This window comes from Schistocerca gregaria, chromosome 5 (assembly GCF_023897955.1).
Source record: "Schistocerca gregaria isolate iqSchGreg1 chromosome 5, iqSchGreg1.2, whole genome shotgun sequence".
NCBI classification, from domain to species: Eukaryota; Metazoa; Arthropoda; class Insecta; order Orthoptera; family Acrididae; genus Schistocerca; species Schistocerca gregaria.
The window spans coordinates 614,464,317-614,480,186 of record NC_064924.1 but is presented as its reverse complement, the minus strand read 5'-3'; the positions used below and the strand labels follow the sequence as shown (position 1 = coordinate 614,480,186).

The following is a 15,870-nucleotide window of genomic DNA, read 5'->3' as shown; positions in this document are numbered from 1 at the left end:
CTCAGATATTGAATGTCTCTCATGACATTATGTGGAAGCCGGCTCTGACTGCAATGTTACGACCGCTGTGCTGGCTTTGCGAAGATTTTTGACAATCTACGTGGTGCCTGAAACATGTCTGACTTGACTGGCTCCTTAAAGATCATTAAGGAGCTAAAGTTAAGCCATTTTCTTTTTATACAACAGTCAAAATGATCCATTAGATTGCAAGCGAGTAGCCGCAGAAATTCCTGTTCTTCGACTGATTTGTCGGCCGTATACTTTTCGAGCATCTTTCGAGTAAGCAGACGGACTGTAACACTGTCAGTCGTTACTTTAAACACGACACCCTGGTCACTGCGTTTGAGGGCACAGATACGCAAAGACCAGAGATAGTGTCCCATGGGAAAGAGATTTGTCTGAACTACAAGTGCCTTTAGACTCTCCTCTCCGCTAAGACGTCAATGCGTCAGTCTCCTGCACTGTAGCGATGTCATTGCTAGGTGATCGAAGAGAGCCCTGCTTCGTTTAGTCAGAGACTAGTTTCTGTATAAATTCAGTTCTTCACTAACCGATTTCCTGCTCCTTTCTTGACCACCGAGTCGCGGAATTGTGAAGTCAAAGCTCGAATTTCGACGTTTTGATGCAACTTGAAGAGACTGCAGCTTCAGTCTACTTGGAAGATGACCGAAAGCTATCTAGCCGAAATATCAGTTAAATAATGGGATTTTTTGTGACTCAGCGAGTCAGAAAAGTAATGGAACAGGTAATATGGCGCAAGTGACGCTGAAGTGCATAAAAGAAACCGGTACACCTGCCTAATATCGTGTAAGGCCCCCGCTAGCACGCAGAAGTGCCGCAACATGACGTGGCATGGACTCGACTAATGTCTGAAGTAGTACTGTAGGGAACTGACACCATGAATCCTACAGCGCTCTCCATAAAACTGTAAGAGTACGGAGGGGTGGAGATCTCTTCTGAACAGTATGTTGCAAGGCATCCCAGATATGCTCAATAATGTTCGTGTCCGAGGAGCTCGGTGGCCAGCGGAAGTCTTTAAACTCAGAAGAGTGTTCCTGGAGCCGCTCTGTAGCACTTCTCGACGTGTGGGGTGTCGCATTGTCCTGCTGGAAATGCCGAAGTCCGTCGGAATGCACAGTGGACATGAATGGATGTAGGTGATCACACAGGAAGATTATGTGCGTGGTACTTGTCAGAGTCGTATATAAACGTATAAGGGGTCCCATATCCCTCCAACTAGAGACGCCCCAACACCATTATTGAGCCTCCACCAGACTGAACAGTCCCTGCTGACACGAAGCGTACATGGATTCATGAGGTTGTCTCCATACCCTTACACGTCCATCGACTCGATACAATTTGACACGAGACTCGTCCTACCAGGCAACATGTTTTCAGTCATAAACAGTCTAATGTGTCATGTTCCATGCGGCTTTTAGCGGATGATGCTGTAGTATACAGAGAAGTTTTAGCATTAGATAACTGCAGGGAAATCCAGGAAGTTCTGCAGCGGATAGGCCCTTGGTGCAGGGAGTGGCAACTGACACTTAACATAGACAAATGTAATGTATTGCGAATACATAGATAGAAGAATCCTATATTATATGATTATATGATAGCGGAACAAACACTGGTAGCAGTTACTTCTGTAAAATATCTGGGAGTATGCGTACGGAACGATTTGAAGTGGAATGATCATAAAACATTAATTGTTGGTAAGGCGAGTGCCAGGAAGATAGAGAAGATCCAAGGAAGAGTGTCGCCCTAACCGCCGTCTGCTTCACGTCTGCTGTGCAGCGAGCTACCTTAATTTAAGTATTAACTGTATTTCTCTTACTTGTCACTTCTTCTTCGGTGTGTTTTTGCTTTTAGGAAGCTTTAATTGTCGAGTGCTAGTAATAGTGTTCCATAGATTCCGTGTTTGTGTTGAATACAGTCAGAGAGAGTCCCTTTAGTCAGCCATAGTGCCAGTAGTGCTAGTGTTTGTTTTGAATACAGTCCAGAGACAGGTAGTGCTATTTCCATTGTTTCCTACAAGAAGTGGTTAGCAATCACAGTTTAGTCAATAATCAGCCGCCTTTAGTGAATTAGCAGTCTAGTTAAAAGTTGATTAAGTCTCTTCAGTAAATTGATTCCTTAGGATGGATAGGATGTGTGACTGCTGTGTACGGACGCAGGAGGAGCTGGCCACTCTTCGCGAACAGCTGAGCGTGTTGATGGCCGCGGTCAGCCGTCTTCAGGCTGCTGCCTCGGAGTGTAGCGGCAGTGGGGAGTCTGGTGCGTCGCAAGGTACACCGCAGGTGTTACATGCTTCACCCACTGTCCCTGCTGTCGAGACATCTTCGCGGGTACCGGGCACGGTTGGGCCACCCTCTTCCCGAGGGGAGTGGCGGGTTCAGCGGCCTTCGCGGCGCACGAGGCGGAGGGTCAATGTGGCGGCTGGCCGTGTGGCATCGCCCGCTCTGCCTGTGAGTGGACATGTGGCCGCTCCTTCAGCAAGGTCCGAGCAGGCACACGGGGGGAGGGGTTTATTAATTATTGGGAGCTCCAACGTTAGGCGGGTGATGGAGCCCCTTAGGGAAATAGCGGAAAGGTCGGGGAAGAAGGCCAGTGTTCACTCAGTCTGCTTGCCGGGGGGTCTCATCCGAGATGTGGAGGAGGCCCTACCGGCGGCGATAGAGCGCACTGGGTGCACCCGACTGCAAATTGTTCCTCATGTCGGCACCAATGACTCCTGCCGTCTGGGTTCAGAGGTCATCCTCAGTTCGTACAGGCGGTTGGCGGAGTTGGTGAAGGCGGAAAGCCTCGCTCGCGGGGTGGAATCAGAGCTAACTATTTGTAGTATCGTTCCGAGAACCGATCGCGGTCCACTGGTTTGGAGCCGAGTGGAAGGCTTAAACCAGAGGCTCAGACGATTCTGCGGAGAGCTGGGGTGCAAATTTCTCGACCTCCGCTATCGGGTGGAGAAATATAGGGTCCCCCTGAATAGGTCAGGCGTGCACTACGCGCCGGAAGCGGCTACGAGGGTAGCGGAGTACGTGTGGAGTGCACATGGTTTTTTTTTAGGTTAAAGAATTCCCTCCCTAGGCCCGACAAGACGCCTCCTGAGACTCGGCAAGGCAGGAGTAGGCAAAATGCAACAGGGAATAACAATATTAATGTGCTAATAGTAAACTGCAGGAGCATCTATAGAAAGGTCCCATAACTGCTCTCATTAATAAACAGTCACAACGTCCATATAGTACTAGGGACAGAAAGTTGGCTGAAACCACATGTAAACAGTAATGAAATCCTAAACTCAGATTGGAATGTATACCGCAGAGACAGGCTGGACAGTGAAGGGGGAGGCGTGTTTATAGCGATAAGAAGTGCAATAATATCGAAGGAAATTGACGGAGTTTCGAATTGTGAAATGATTTGGATGAAGGTCACGGTTAAAGCAGGCTCAGACATGGTAATTGGATGTCTCTATAGGTCCCCGGGCTCAGCAGCTGTTGTGGCTCAGCACCTGAAGAATAATTTGGAAAATATTTCGAGTAGATTTCCCCACCATGTTATACTTCTGGGTGGAGATTTTAATTTGCCGGATATAGACTGGGAGACTCAAACGTTCATAACGGGTGGCAGGGACAAAGAATCCAGTGAAATATTTTTAAGTGCTTTATCTGAAAACTACCTTGAGCAGTTAAACAGAGAACCGACTGGTGGCGATAACATATTAGACCTTCTGGTGACAAACAGACCCGAACTATTTGAATCATTTAATGCAGAACAGGGAATCAGCGATCATAAAGCGGTTACTGCAGAGTGATTCTAGCCGTAAATAGATATATTAAAAAAGGTAGGAAGATTTTTCTGTTTAGCAAAAGTGACAAAAAGCAGATTACAGAGTACCTGACGGCACAACACAAAAGTTTGTCTCAAGTACAGATAGTGTTGAGGATCAGTGGACAAAGTTCAAAACCATCGTACAATATGCGTTAGATGAGATCGTAAGAGATGGGAAAGAGCCACCGTGGTACAACAACCGAGTTAGAAAACTGCTGCTGAAGAAAAGAGAACTTCACAGCAAACATAAACATAGCCAAAGCCTTGCAGACAAACAAAAATTACGCGAAGCGAAATGTAGTGTGAGGAGGGCTATGCGAGAGTCTTTCAATGAATTCGAAAGTAAAGTTCTATGTACTGACTTGGCAGAAAATCCTAAGAAATTTTGGTCCTATGTCAAAGCGGTAGGTGGGTCAAAACAAAATGTCCAGACACTCTGTGACCAAAATGGTACTGAAACAGAGGATGACAAACTAATGGCCGAAATACTAAATGTCTTCTTCCAAAGCTGTTTCACAGAGGAAGACTGCACTGTGCTTCCTTCTCTAGATTGTCGCACAGTTGACAAAATGGTAGATATCGAAATAGACGACAGAGGGATAGAAAAACAATTAAAATCGCTCAAAAGAGGAAAGGCCGCTGCTCCTGACGGGATACCAGTTCGATTTTACACAGAGTACGCGAAGGAACTTGCCCCCCTTCTTGCAGCGGTGTACCGTAGGTCTCTAGAAGAGCGAAGACTTCCAAAGGATTGGAAAAGGGCACAGGTCATCCCCGTCTTCAAGAAGGGACGTCGAACAGATGTGCAGAACTATAGATCAATATCTATACCGTCGATCAGTTGTAGAATTTTGGAACACGTATTATGTTCGAGTATAATGTCTTTTCTGGAGACTAGAAATCTACTCTGTAGGAATCAGTATGGTTTTATAAAAAGACAGTCGTGTGAAACTCAGCTCGCGCTATTCGTCCACGAGACTCAGAGGGCCATAGACACGGGTTCACAGGTAGATACCGTGTTTCTTGACTTCCGCAAGCCGTTTGACACAGTTCCCCACAGTCGTTTAACGAACAAAGTAAGAGCATACGGACTATCAGATCAATTGTGTGATTGGATTGAGGAGTTCCTAGATAATAGAACGCAGCATGTCATTCTCAATGGAGAGAAGTCTTCCGAAGTAAGAGTGATTTCAGGTGTGCCGCAGGGGAGTGTCATAGGACCGTTGCTATTCACAATATATATAAATGACCTTGTGGATGACATCGGAAGTTCACTGATGCTTTTTGCAGATGATGCTGTGGTGTATCGAGAGGTTGCAACAATGGAAAATTGTACTGAAATGCAGGAGGATCTGCACCGAATTGACGCATGGTGCAGGGAATGGCAATTGAATCTCAATGTAGACAAGTGTAATGTCATGCGAATTCATAGAAAGATAGGTCCCTTATCATTTAGCTACAAAATAGCAGGTCAGCAACTGGAAGCAGTTAATTCCATAAATTATCTGGGAGTACGCATTAGGAGTGATTTAAAATGGAATGATCATATAAAGTTGATCGTCGGTAAAGCAGATGCCAGATTGAGATTCATTGGAAGAATCCTAAGGAAATGCAATCCGACAACAAAGGAAGTAGGTTACAGTACGCTTGTTCGCCCACTGCTTGAATACTGCTCAGCAGTGTGGGATCCGCACCAGATAGGGTTGATAGAAGAGATAGAGAAGATCCAACGGAGAGCAGCGCGCTTCGTTACAGGATCATTTAGTAATCGCGAAAGCGTTACGGAGTTGATAGATAAACTCCAGTGGAAGACTCTGCAAGAGAGACGCTCAGTAGCTCGGTACGGGATTTTGTTAGAGTTTCGAGAACATACCTTCACCGAAGAGTCAAGCAGTATATTGCTCCTTCCTACGTATATCTCGCGGAGAGACCGTGAGGATAAAATCAGAGAGATTAGAGCCCACACAGAAGCATACCGACAATCCTTCTTTCCACGTACAATACGAGACTGGAATAGAAGGGAGAACCGATAGAGGTACTCAGGGTACCCTCCGCCACAGACCGTCAGGTGGCTTGAGGAGTATGGATGTAGATGTAGATGTAGATGTAGATGTAGATGTAGAAGAGCTGCGCGTTTCGTCACAGGGTTATTTGGTAAGCGTGATAGCGTTACGGAGATGTTTAGCAAACTCAAGTGGCAGACTCTGCAAGAGAGGCGCTCTGCATCGCGGTGTAGCTTGCTGTCCAGGTTTCGAGAGGGTGCGTTTCTGGATGAGGTATCGAATATATTATGTCCCCCTACTTATACTTTCCGAGGAGATCACGAATGTAAAATTAGACATATTCGAGCGCACACGGAGGCTTTCCGGCAGTCGTTCTTCCCGCGAACCATACGCGACTGAAACAGGAAAGGGACGTAATGACAGTGGCACGTAAAGTTCCCTCCGCCACACACCGTTGGGTGGCTTGAGGAGTATAAATGTAGATGCAGATGTAGATGCTGACGGACCTAGGCTAGGCGGAAAGCTTTGTGTCGTGCAGTCATCAAGGGTACACATGTGGGCCTTCGGCTACGAGAGCCCATATCGATCATGTCTCATTGAACGGTTCACACGCTGTCACTTGTTGATGGCCCAGCATTGAAATCTGCAGCAACGTGCGGAAGGGTTGCACTTTTGTCACGTTGGACGATTCTCTTCAGTCGTCTCTGGTCTTGTTATGGCAGGAGTTTTTCGTCCGCATTGACGTCGGAGATTTGATGTTTTACCGGATTCCTGATATTCACCGTACAAATGGTTCAAATGGCTCTAAGCACTATGGGATTTAACATCTGAGGTCATCAGTCCGCTAGACTTAGAACTAATTAAACCTAACTAACATAAGGACATCGCACACAGCCACGCCCAAGGCAGGATTCTCACCTCCGACCGTAGCAGCAGAGCGGATACGGACTGTAGGGTCTAGATCCGCTTGGCCACAGCGGCCGGCTATTCACGGCACACTAGCGTAATGTTCGTACGGGAAAATCCCCACTTCATCGCTACCTCAGACATGCCGTATCACTCGCTCGTGCACCGGCTATAACAGCACGTTCAAACTCAAATATTGATAAGCAGCAGTAACCTATCTAACAATTGCGCCAGACACTTGTTGTCTTACACAGGCGTTGGCGACCGCAGCGCCGTATTCTGCCTTTTTACATATCTCGGTATTATACCAGTTTCTTCGGCGCTTCAGTGTATAAAATGCACAAATGCCAGCTGATCGCCGGCCGGAGTGACCGAGCGGTTCTAGACGCTACAGTCTGGAACCGTGTGACCGCTACGGTCGCAAGTTCGAATCCTGCCTCGGGCATGGATGTGTGTGATGTCCTTAGGTTATTTAGGTTTAAAAAGTTGTAAGTTGTAGGGGACTGATGACCTCCGATGTTAAGACCCATAGTGCACAGAGCCATTTGAAACATTTTTTGACCTTTCCTATCCGTTATTAAAGCTGTTAGTTGCTCAAAAAGGAGTACATTATTCAGGAACAAAAAACCTTTGATCATTTGCCCAACAACATGAGGTGTCTGGCAGGCAGCAGATCAAGTTTTAAATCTAGCTTAAAATCATTCCTTTTGGACAACTCCTTCTATTCCATGGACGAGTTTCTATTTCAGAACTAGTAAAAAAGAAGGTACCTCTAAATGAAGTTTCATTGGTAGAACTAAAAAATTTCAGTAATATTTTAGGACTATTCATGTGTGTATATATATCTTGTAATCTGACTTGTTCCACATCATATGGACAAAATTGTCGGGAAAATGATCTACGGAACATGACATAACTAGAAACTAAAAAAAAAAAAACGGTCCTAGGGGAGGCATAAAGCTTTATGTCGTGCAGTCATCAAGGATACACGGGTGGGCCTTCTGCTACGAGAGCCCATATCGACGATTTTTCATTGAATGGTTCCCACGCTGACACTCGTTGATGGCCCAGCATTGAAATCTGTAGCAGTTTAAGGAAGGGTAGAATTTCTGTCACGTTGAACCATTCTCTTCAGTCATCGTTGGTCCTGTCATTTCAGGAGCTTTTCGTCCGTAACGATGTCGGAGAACTGATGTTTTACCAGATTCCTGATATTCACGGCACACTCGCGAAATGTTCGTACGGTAAAATCCCCATTTCATCACTACCTCAGACATGCTGTATCCCGCCGCTCGTGCACCGACTATAACAGCACGTTCAACCAAAATACTGATAACCTGCCATTATAGCAGGTCTCTAGAAGAGCGTAGCGTTCCAAAGCACTGGAAAGGGCACGGGTCATCCTCATTTTCAAGAAGGGACGTCGAACAGATGTGCAGAACTATAGACCTATATCTCTAACTTAGATCAGTTGTAGAATTTTGTAACACGTATTATGTTCGAGCATAAAGACTTTTCTGGAGATTAGAAATCTACTCTGTAGGAATCAGCATGGGTTTATAAAAAGACGGTCGTGTGAAACCCAGCTCGCGCTATTCGTCCACGAGTCTCAGAGGGCCATAGACACGGGTTCACAGGTAGATGCCGTGTTTCTTGATTTCCGCAAGGCGTTCGATACAGTTCCCCACAGTCGTTTAATGAACAAAGTAAGAGCATATGGACTATCAGACCATATGTGTGATTGGATTGAGGAGTTCCTAGATAACAGAACGCAGCATGTCATTCTCAATGGAGAGAAGTCTTCCGAAGTAAGAGTGATTTCAGGTGTGCCGCAGGGGAGTGTCATAGGACCGTTGCTATTCACAATATATATAAATGACCTTGTGGATGACATCGGAAGTTCACTGAGGCTTTTTTCAGATGATGCTGTGGTGTATCGAGAGGTTGCAACAATGGAAAATTGTACTGAAATGCAGGAGGATCTGCACCGAATTGACTCATGGTGCAGGGAATGGCAATTGAATCTCAATGTAGACAAGTGTAATGTCATGCGAATACATAGAAAGATAGGTCCCTTATCATTTAGCTACAAAATAGCAGGTCAGCAACTGGAAGCAGTTAATTCCATAAATTATCTGGGAGTACGCATTAGGAGTGATTTAAAATGGAATGATCATATAACGTTGATCGTCGGTAAAGCAGATGCCAGATTGAGATTCATTGAAAGAATCCTAAGGAAATGCAATCCGACAACAAAGGAAATAGGTTACAGTACGCTTGTTCGCCCACTGCTTGAATACTGCTCAGCAGTGTGGGATCCGCACCAGATAGGGTTGATAGAAGAGATAGAGAAGATCCAACGGAGAGCAGCGCGCTTCGTTACAGGATCATTTAGTAATCGCGAAAGCGTTACGGAGATGACAGATAAACTCCAGTGGAAGACTCTGCAGGAGAGACGCTCAGTAGCTCGGTACGGGCTTTTGTTGAAGTTTCGAGAACATACCTTCACCGAGGTGTCAAGCAGTATATTGCTTCCCCCTACGTATATCTCGCGAACAGACTATGGGGATAAAATCAGAGAGATTAGAGCCCACACAGAAGCATACCGACAATCCTTCTTTCCACGAACAATACGAGACTGGAATAGAAGGGAGAACCGATAGAGGTACTCAGGGTAGCCTCCGCCACACACAGTCAGGTGGCTTGCGGAGTATGGATGTAGATGTAAATGTAGATAGCAGCAGTAACCGATCTAACAACTGCGCCAGACACTTGTTGTCTTATACAGCCGTTGCCGACCGCAGCGCCGTCTTCTGCCTTTCTACATATCTCTGCATTTGAATAAGCATGTCTGTACCAGTTTCTTAGCGGCTACAGTGAATAAAGATGCACAAATGTCAGACTGATCAAATGTTCTCTGTTTTAGCCACTTCTAGCTCCACCAGTGTTGTAATGTTTCACGTGTACTGCATAATTTCCTTAAGAGCGCGCCACGTGACGTCATGCCCGCTTTTCTGTTCGCAGCTGGCACCAACGCGGCGAACGGCGCCGTGGCGGTGGTGGTGTCGGCGGCGGCCGCTTCCGTCGCAGCATTCGCCCTGCACAGATAAGGAAGACCAGCCTCAGGACAACACCCCCACTGGCGGATTTTGCAGTTAACAGTAACGGACAGCGTGAAAACTACACGAGAACTGGGAACCACGACAGCAGCAACAAGACTGATCGAGCTTTTCCGAGAGTAGCGCCGGAATCATCAACTCAGGACTAAACTCTCTCACACCAGCCACCCCCAAACCCCATCCCCACAGTCCCGTGACGTTGGCAGTGGTGACGCATGTCCTCCAGTGACGACGTACGCAGGATGCAGAAGACAGCGTGACGAAGCTGGGTATCATCCTGGCTGTGTCTCCTGGAACTCGTGCCCTGTGTTGCTCGTTGCCCAGACGTTTGGACCCGACGTAGCTGTGTTTGTGTGCCCCGTATTGCTTTTCTGCTTTGTAGGATTCCGCGTGTACACGGCTGAGATTAATGCAAAAATTCGTTCCCTGTCCTATCGGCTACACAGATGCTTCCTTGCCGGCACTCCAGACCCTATCTCCCTGCCATTTAAAAAGAACATTGGCTGCTGCAGTGACTGTATCTTCTGGAACTATTATGTCTAGGTGTACAGTCTACGCGCATTTAGTGCCGCTTCAGTTACTAGAAAGGTTTCGTGTCACAGAAACTATTCACCTACTGGAGTTACGGTGGCTATATTTTATGGTGAAAGAAACACATAATGACTTACACTACTGGCAAGTAATCTCATTGCAAATATCCAACTTCTAAGAGAAAATTTCCAGCTATGAAGTTTGAGCAAAGAGCTATCTTTTTTCCTGACAAGATTTGCAAGGGAGTGCTTCAAATAACTATCAATGTATGTATGTTAAATGGTAAACTGGCATCACATTTGGCGGTGTTAGTGACTCGTTGGAAGTCATTACTGTACAACTATAATACTGCTTTTTGGAGACGCTGCAGTATGATAGCTATAGAGAAATCATTCAGTGTCAGCAATTAAGTGTATTGTTTATATAATTTTAGTGTCGTTTAAATGTTTCCGACGAGTGGCCTACCTTAATGATTCTTAAATTGTTGTCTCAATATAAAATCAGAGTTAGAAGTTCATTTGACATAGTTGTAACGATGTCTGCTACGCTTGTTCCCGTTTTAGTATGATAGGTTTTCTAAATGCTGTCAATACAAGCCGTCTTTTCTGATGAATTTAGAACATTACGAGTTGATGTAGCAATTCCCATTAAACCGTCATTGTAGTAGTCGTGAATTGTTGGTTCCGTACTTCAGTTACTACAGTGTTAATCACTTTATTTGTGTAAGCAATTCCTCGCTGCCAGAATTGGTGGCTAACGGCCTCAGGCTGCTGCAGGGTAACATTTCGAAATTAAAATAAATTTGCCAGAGGGAAGAATTGGCCAATTAAATTATGAGCGCTGGACTCATTACAGTCTAATACTGTGCCTGACTGATGTCGAATTAACGAAAGTTTGTTGCACAGTGAGGATCTCTGATGAACATAGCCAACTCACTCTTGCTGGTGCCAGTCTCTCGTTACCTCGTTATCTCGTTATCATTGCTACCTTCTATCACGCCACAGGAAACACACTTCGGAACACGGAAAGAAACGCTGCACCAGTGATACCTCAATCACATTTTAATAAAAGCGGATAAATGGTTACTTTACATCACTTTAGTTGTGCTTGTAGTATACTGGAATACAAAAGCGGTTCGTCCTATTAAATCTAATACACCCACATGACCACAAGATCAACGCCTGTACATCACTTCCGTATCGTTGCCTCTGAAAATCATTCTTTTCCCGTTAAGCTGTTCAGCTTTTTCACTCGTCACATGATGATGATCTTCTGGAAATGTCAATTCATATATTTCAGAACTGGAAATAGCCACTCATATGACTCATTTCGCATATCTCTATCGCAAATATGAATGACGCATGTGTAACTTTAGGAAAATGAGAAAAAAATGTGATCATTCGAAATGGATGTAGAAACCAAATGTGACGAGGCTGGAGTGGGAGGGGGGAGGATATGGGAAGGAGTGGGGGGGGGGGGGGGGATGAAACTGCGATGTCGCGAGTCATAAGAAATAACGGGAAAACATGATACCGTTCAAGAAAATAACACAGGCATTCCTGTACTAGTAAAATCTGACGACTCTATGTTACTGTAGTAGAGACATAAAACGTGACAATTCCCCCAGTCGCATCTGTGTTTAAAGATTTCGATTGCATATTTTGACCTAATTAATGTTATGAGATGCACTGACATAAATCTGCCTTTGATGATGGGATCTGATTTAATGATTTCAGAAATTAAAAATTTTCTTGGTCGTAATAGTTCCAAACAATTGCTCAAAATGCTGCATTCTGTGTGAAATTCATTATATGGGACGTCAAAGACACTTAATATTACTTGTTAGTAACAATAGCAATGATATTAAATTCATGCAAGACAGTTTGTAGGTACGCACATGTTAAACAAATTTTATTTTTACTGCTTATAGAAACCGCTTTAATGCAGAGTTGGTTGTCGACAAGTTTTGTGTATGATTCGTATCGTTTAAGTAAGGACCTACGTCCATAATGTGGCAGATGTCCTTAAAGCAGGGCAGTTGACAGTTAAAGGGATGAAAGATCCCTGTTAACCAATTGCTACTTAGGCCTCGTCGTATAACCAATAGGAATAGATAGAAATTAATTCTTCGATCCGTCTACCTGCGAAACATGCACAATGATAATCCTCTACAAGTATTTTAAATTAATACAACAAACTACACTCTTTCTTTTTAACCAAACCTGACGTAAAGAATAGTACATTTCAGTTATCATTTCGAAATCTTCATCGCATTATTCATATGCTTTGAAAGAACCCATAGAGAGATTTTCCTTATTTTTCTTCTTCTTCTTTTTCTTCGTCATCTTCTTCTTTTTCTTCTTCTTCTATAGTATACCCACCTCATGACAGGTTTCAATTGAAGTCTCTCCACTGCGTCCTGTTTTGAGCATCTTCCTTCATCTGTCTGTATGTTCTTCCTCTAATTATTTGTTGCAAATAGTTCCCAGGCGGTGTGTATCCCAGCTAAAGTATTTTTTTCTTTGTGATAGCTTTCAACAAGCTTCTTCCTTATTTTTTTCTTTATTAGATTCTCGTTTTTAACTCTGTTACCCCGTAGATCCTCGTCCTTAACTCTGTCAGTCCACTTTGCCTCAAGCATTCTTGTCCATAACCACAATTTTAATCTTTATAGATATATTTCTTCTTTCTTCTTAACTGTCCATTATTAACTGCTACACTCCAGACACAACATTTAGCAATCTTTTCCTCGGCTCCATTGTCATTCTCCCGGATGGTAGTAACGGCTTCACCATCACAGATGCTTATCTCCCATTAGTATACTCTTCAACTTCTCACGTACAGAAAGGACTTTACTTATTCTGTCCTTTTTTTTAGAAATATGTTAACTGGAGCTTCGTTCTTGCTTATTCTCATCACTTTTGTTGTTGCTGTACTGAAATTCATTGCATACTTCTTGCTTCTCCCTGTTATACCATTCAATATCTTCTGTAGCTCCTCTACCGATTTCGCCAGCACTGCTAGGTCATCGGGGTATTTTACAGTCTCTGTCCTTACTCCTACAATTACAATGCGTCTTGCAATCTCTATGGTTCTACATATAAGTTGTTTTCCATACATATTGAAGAGCTTCACTGACAGTGGGCATCCTTGCTTACACCCTTTTCAGCGCTTATCTCTTAGGCCTCCATGTTCTCAGTTCTAACTGCCCTTTTTTGCTCTGTATGCATTTCATTTATTAACCCCCTGTCTTCCTAAGCTATACCCACATTATTATTGGCATCGTTATTTCAGAAATATCACACGGAGTATGGAATGTGTGTTAAAGTACCAACAAATCATACTGTTATATAGTAAAAATAACGTGTCCACAGCTGCGGTTAGTATTCTGGACCCGAGAAAAACTGAAGGAAACTCCTTACTGGACAACGCTTCCGCAAAATGTAATCTAAAACAAATTATTTACTGCTCGAAATACTGGTCCTCTGCATATATTTTTGTAGACGATTTCATGAGTTATTTTTAAAAGGAGAGGTGAGTGGCACGTAGCCGGTAAAGGGCTTCCGACCTGTGTAAGTAGAGTGCAGCCGTGGCACTTCGGGAGGAGGGGGGATGGAGGGAGGGAGGAGAGGATGGTGAGCCCATCGCCCTGCTGCCTTGACCCTTCCCCCCCCCACCTCCCACCCCCCGCAGAAAAGGTCCCCGATGCACATCTGACAGCTGGCCGAATGGCCATGAGGGAGTCCTGGAGGGACTAAGGAATTTAAGTTGAGGACGAGCTCTAACCAGATCTACCAGAACACGAATTTAGTTCTATCTACAGACTAACATGATTTACTAGCATTTGTTGCTGTTGCGTCTATACAACAAACAGTTCTGGAAACAGTACATATAGTGCTAAAGTAAATAGCCATCTACAGCAACAACGCCAAGAAACTCGTGAAGAACGAGCAACATACTCCACTGTCCGGTATAGTTCTGCTATAAAATTATAACAGTGCTGTTCAGGAAGAGATTAAATGAAGTTATAATGTTTGTATGTGCTTTTGTGTGCGTGCGTGCGTGTGTGTGTGTGTTTGTGTGTGAACAAAGAGGTTTAGATAATCGTGCCAAAGACTTTTCTCCCAAATGTGTCGGCTCACTGCACAAACGTGGATGTCCTGCTATGTTGTAAAGTTTTGCTTACACAGCTCACAATGTAGGTAAATAATTCAGTTTCACTGAAGAAAAATTACAATGAATGTGCTCCTCGTATACTAAAGCGTCTTAAGCCTAATAATATGTAACAAAACTAGTGTTATTGATGGCAGATACTAAAACGACTCACTGTATGTATTTTCTGATAAACAGAGCCAGAAACACTGGACAACTGAATGTCAAAGACTGTGAAGTTGACCTTTATAAGATGTGTATTTTTCGTGATGTTTGCTGAGCCACAAAATTTTTCGTGCAGGCTGTGTGCATGTAGTGCATCTGGTTATATGTGTATGTGTGTGTGTGTGTGTGTGTGTGTGTGTGTGTGTGTGTGTGTGTGTGTGTTTTCAGACACACAGTTGAGAGAGCGATTGTGACTGCTGTATTGTTCTCTGGTTAACACCTCTAACCCCAACGCAGTTACTTTACTATAACAAAAATATATTAATATATTAACAGGGAAATGGAAGATAACGTTGCTTAACCGTTGTTCAGGTCAACAAAAAAGTAATAACCAGATATATTATATATATATGTCGACTATTTATAATGTTATGTTATAAATGTATCCAAAAAATTGTGAAAAATAAAACAATGACTAGAGCTTACAGGAAAACAAATGTTTTATGTTATGTTTTTATTTCTATGCTGTTCATTGTTGCATTCGGTGATATGCGTAAGACGATGTATATTTGTCCCACTTTTACATTTAAAGGGTATCATTCTTATGAAAGTGTTTCACACACCCTTTTTTAAGAAAAAAGAATAATAAGTGATAAAATACAAAACAATATTGACACGACTATGCACTGAACATTTTCCTTCAGAGTTAATGCTCTGTAAATTAATACTCTGTAACACAAGAAAATAGATCTGCTGATTTTATCGAGGAAAAGATGACACATAAACATTAAAAATCTAGGTGGTCATACAAGAAGGAGGTGGAACGCTGGCACTGAACAGGAAATATACTGGTAAGCATGAATGAATGGATTCACGGTTCCCAAAACGAGCACTATCGAATATTCATACTTTATCAAAGAAACAAAAGAAAAATTTTAGCAACGTAACTTTCAACCCTGAGGTGAGAATCACCGATAATGTACATTTATCACACTATGTGCCTGTTCTTTAATATAGAAAGTTGTAAATTAAAACGTAGCATTACAATAAACATCAGAACTAAGCATTTCCGTAAGTGCATGAAACATACCATTGTGTTGCCTATTGTTAGATCTTTCACGGGCTGAAGCACTGATTATCGTGTTTCATATGGTTTACATTTCATG

The 15,870-nt window shown here is 43.6% G+C and overlaps 1 protein-coding gene across 4 annotated transcripts in view; it reads left to right on the top strand.

The window, feature by feature from the left end:
• The window catches only part of LOC126272138 (lachesin-like), a 1,905,511-nt gene extending 1,890,315 nt beyond the window's left edge, over positions 1 to 15,196 (top strand). For all 4 annotated transcript variants that reach the window (XM_049974749.1, XM_049974748.1, XM_049974747.1 and 1 more), the window contains one exon: positions 9,762 to 15,196. In XM_049974749.1, coding sequence (XP_049830706.1) covers positions 9,762 to 9,847 — 86 coding nt within the window. In that variant the 3' untranslated portion in view covers positions 9,848 to 15,196. The remainder of the gene's footprint in view (positions 1 to 9,761) is intronic.
• The last annotated feature ends 674 nt before the right edge of the window (positions 15,197 to 15,870 follow it).